Source organism: Mandrillus leucophaeus, unplaced genomic scaffold, assembly GCF_000951045.1.
Source record: "Mandrillus leucophaeus isolate KB7577 unplaced genomic scaffold, Mleu.le_1.0 Scaffold21, whole genome shotgun sequence".
In the NCBI taxonomy this organism is placed as follows: Eukaryota; Metazoa; Chordata; class Mammalia; order Primates; family Cercopithecidae; genus Mandrillus; species Mandrillus leucophaeus.
In genome coordinates, this window is record NW_012102143.1 from 2,236,077 (window position 1) to 2,239,388 (window position 3,312).

Consider the following 3,312-nt stretch of genomic DNA (forward strand, 5'->3'; position numbering starts at 1 on the left):
TTTCTTTCTTTCTTTTGCAATGGTCCTTATCTAGCTTCATTGATTTTGAAATGGTAGGCAATCATAGCAGCAGAGCTCAATCTATGGTACCTATCAAGTAATTCAACTTTTTTTTGGTAATGTCATGATTTTTCTTTGCTTCTTGGGAGTACTTCCAGCATCTCTAGTGGCACTTTGTAGTCCCATGATGGTATTCAAGATTTACAATATTACACTAGTCATGATGAAAAATACAGTAGAACCATGAGAGATCACTTTTTACTCTGACATGCAATTTACTGGAGAGATGAAATGCTCAGAGAGTATAAGTGTTATATCACATGCATTTAAGCCACACGTCAGCTCGCTGCAATAGCAACAGGAGGTAGTGACAAAATTATTATAGTAGTGTAGTATGTACTAGAGGAAAGTGACTAAGCAAATGTCTAGTACCAGTTAGAGTGTACTGGAGGGAGCCATCTTGTGCTCCTACAAGAATTATGCCCTGAGGTTTGCTGTTGAATCCCTCACTAAATGCTCCTCAGGGTGTTGCCTAACACACACCGCTGAGCTCAACCATAAAAATCTGCATGATGGAATTCAGCCCAATGCAGCAAGAATTCCCATGGACTTCCTCTGTACAAGGCAAAGCATAGGTGCTGTGGAAGGAGGATGAAAACAGGAAGAAGATGTAATCTCATCCTTAAGGGGTGCTCGGTAGAATGGAGGAGAACAATACATAGATTCCTGACGATGGGCACCAAAGTGATTGGGGTGGGCCCACAGCAGAGGCCTACAGCTCTGTTCAGAATGCAGAAGCAGGGTGGGCAGAGAGAGGCAGCTTATCAGAGTGCTTGGGCAAGCATAGGGCCAGCGACTCACCACTGCAGACAATGTATCTGAGGAAAGCCATTTAAAATAGGTGATAGTCACATTCCATCAAATTTTTGGAAGGGTCCATGGAGGTAGGGTTGTCAATCTCATTACAGCATTTCAGAGACCTCAGAAGATTTGGAAATGAAAAAAGACAAGCAGCACTTGTGGTTCACCTGTGTCACAATTGTGGTTCACTTGCATCTCTGCAATGCACAGGCGAGCTGTGTATTGCAGAGACACCGGTGAGCCACAGTTTCCTCCCAGTTAGGAGGTCAGTGCTAAGACTCTTGCTCTCTTTCTGTCGAACATGAGATGCCAATTTCTTTCTGGGCAGAGGACAAAATAAAAATTGTCTGTAAACTGTGGGCAGGCACAGTGGCTTACGCTTGTAATCCCAGCACTTTGGGAGGCCGAGGCAGGCAGATTGCCTGAGCTCAGGAGTTCAAGACCAGCCTGGGCAACATGATGAAACCCCGTCTGCACTAAAATACAACGTATTAGTTAGGCATGGCAGCGTATGCCTGTAATCCCAGCTACTGAGGCTGAGGCAGGAGAATCGTTTGAACCTGGAAGGCGGAGGTTGCAGTGAGCCTAGATCGCACCACTGCACTCCAGCCTGGATGACAGAGCGAGACTCCATCTCAAACAAAGAAAAAAAAAATAGCAAATTTTTCTTTGTGACAAATTCCAAAATTATTAGCTTCATTTAAATTTACTTTCCTTTTTATCTTTCAGTGTCATCAAGACCAAAAGCATTGCTTAATAATTTTGTTTATAAACTCATATTGCAGCACAGGGCATGATCTGTCCCCCAAGGCAAAGATGATGAGTTACTCCTTTCTTGTAAACATGCAAGTAGGTATCTCAGCAAAGGCTACTCATGTGTTATTATGAGTAAATCACTGGCAGTGAATGTGCATTTTTTTTTTTAATGGATGGATGAGTACACGCCTTCTTTCGAGGGCAGGTTCTATCTGTACTTCTTTCACCTACTATATTATAGGAGCTTAGAATCCCAACTGCTGGCTCTGGGCTGAAGTTCTCTGATGGCTTGTGCAGGGTGGACTGGCCTTCTTCCCCTATCTGTGTGTCTACTGCTGACCTGTGGCTTCGCTGAGGCAGGGAAGTTGCTGGTAGTGCCCATGGATGGGAGCCACTGGTTCACCATGCGGTCAGTGGTGGAGAAACTCATTCTCAGGGGGCATGAGGTGGTCGTAGTCATGCCAGAGGTGAGTTGGCAACTGGGAAGATCACTGAATTGCACAGTGAAGACTTATTCAACCTCATACACTCTGGAGGATCTGGACCAGGAGTTCATGGTTTTTGCCAATGCTCACTGGACAGCACCACTGCGAAGTGCATTTTCTCTATTAACAAGTTCATCCAATGGTATTTTTGACTTATTTTTTTCAAATTCCAGGAGTTTGTTTAAGGACAAAAAATTAGTAGAATACTTAAAGGAGAGTTCTTTTGATGCGGTGTTTCTGGATCCTTTTGATGGCTGTGGCTTAATTCTTGCCAAATATTTCTCCCTCCCCTCTGTGGTCTTCGCCAGAGGAACATTTTGCCACTATCTTGAAGAAGGTGCACAGTGCCCTGCTCCTCTTTCCTACATCCCCAGAGGTCTCTTAGGGTTCTCAGATGCCATGACTTTCAAGGAGAGAGTATGGAACCACATCATGCACTTGGAGGAACATTTGTTTTGCCCCTATTTTTTAAAAAATGTCTTAGAAATAGCCTCTGAAATTCTCCAAACACCTGTCACGGTATATGATCTCTACAGCCACACATCAATTTGGTTGTTGCGAACAGACTTTGTTTTGGACCATCCCAAACCCGTGATGCCCAACATGGTCTTCATTGGTGGTATCAACTGCCATCAGGGAAAGCCAGTGCCTATGGTAAGTTATCTCTCCTTTAGCACATTAAGAATAATCTGGCTTTGGACATTAAAAGAAGATTTCTTATTGAACTATAATCTATCATTTACATTTGTCCCATTTGGAATTTCTTTCTGGTTTAAGGAATTCTTTTGTACCAATTCACTTAATTGTTGGGTAGCAAATTGTATAAAGCAGCTCTTGTTGATATGTAAATGTATACAATTGATATAATTGTAGATCATATCTAGGCTGCAATCTAAATGCTATTTTTGGAAACATACCAAAAACCACAGTAAGAAATGAAACTTCCTTTTTTTTTTTTGCTAATTCTATACTACCCCCAGAAGAAAATATTCTTAGCAGTTTTGTGTGAATTCTTTTCAATTTTTTTTGAAATTATACTATGTATATGCATATATTTAGGGTAAATTCTCACTTCTATTTTATTAATATAAAATCTAATATCATGCTGGCTATGATTTTTTTTATGTTAGATTTTTCTTTTGTCAATAAGTTAAAGATATCTTTACAGGTCAATGCATACAGATTTGACACGTTCTTTTAATAATTGCAT

General features: G+C 41.3%; 1 protein-coding gene and 1 pseudogene across 4 annotated transcripts in view; both read left to right on the top strand.

Moving 5' to 3' along the window:
- Positions 1 to 655, top strand: part of LOC105539849 — a 4,943-nt pseudogene extending 4,288 nt beyond the window's left edge.
- LOC105539813 (UDP-glucuronosyltransferase 1-8) overlaps positions 1 to 3,312 on the top strand; it is a 175,354-nt gene that overhangs the window by 58,303 nt on the left and 113,739 nt on the right. For 2 of the 4 annotated variants that reach the window (XM_011980262.1, XM_011980266.1), the window contains exon 1: positions 1,849 to 2,756. The exons of the other annotated variants lie outside the window; for them this stretch is intronic. In XM_011980262.1, the coding sequence (XP_011835652.1) occupies positions 1,902 to 2,756 (855 nt within the window). In that variant the 5' untranslated portion in view covers positions 1,849 to 1,901. Of the gene's footprint in view, positions 1 to 1,848; positions 2,757 to 3,312 lie in introns of those variants that run through there. 4 annotated transcript variants of the gene reach the window in all.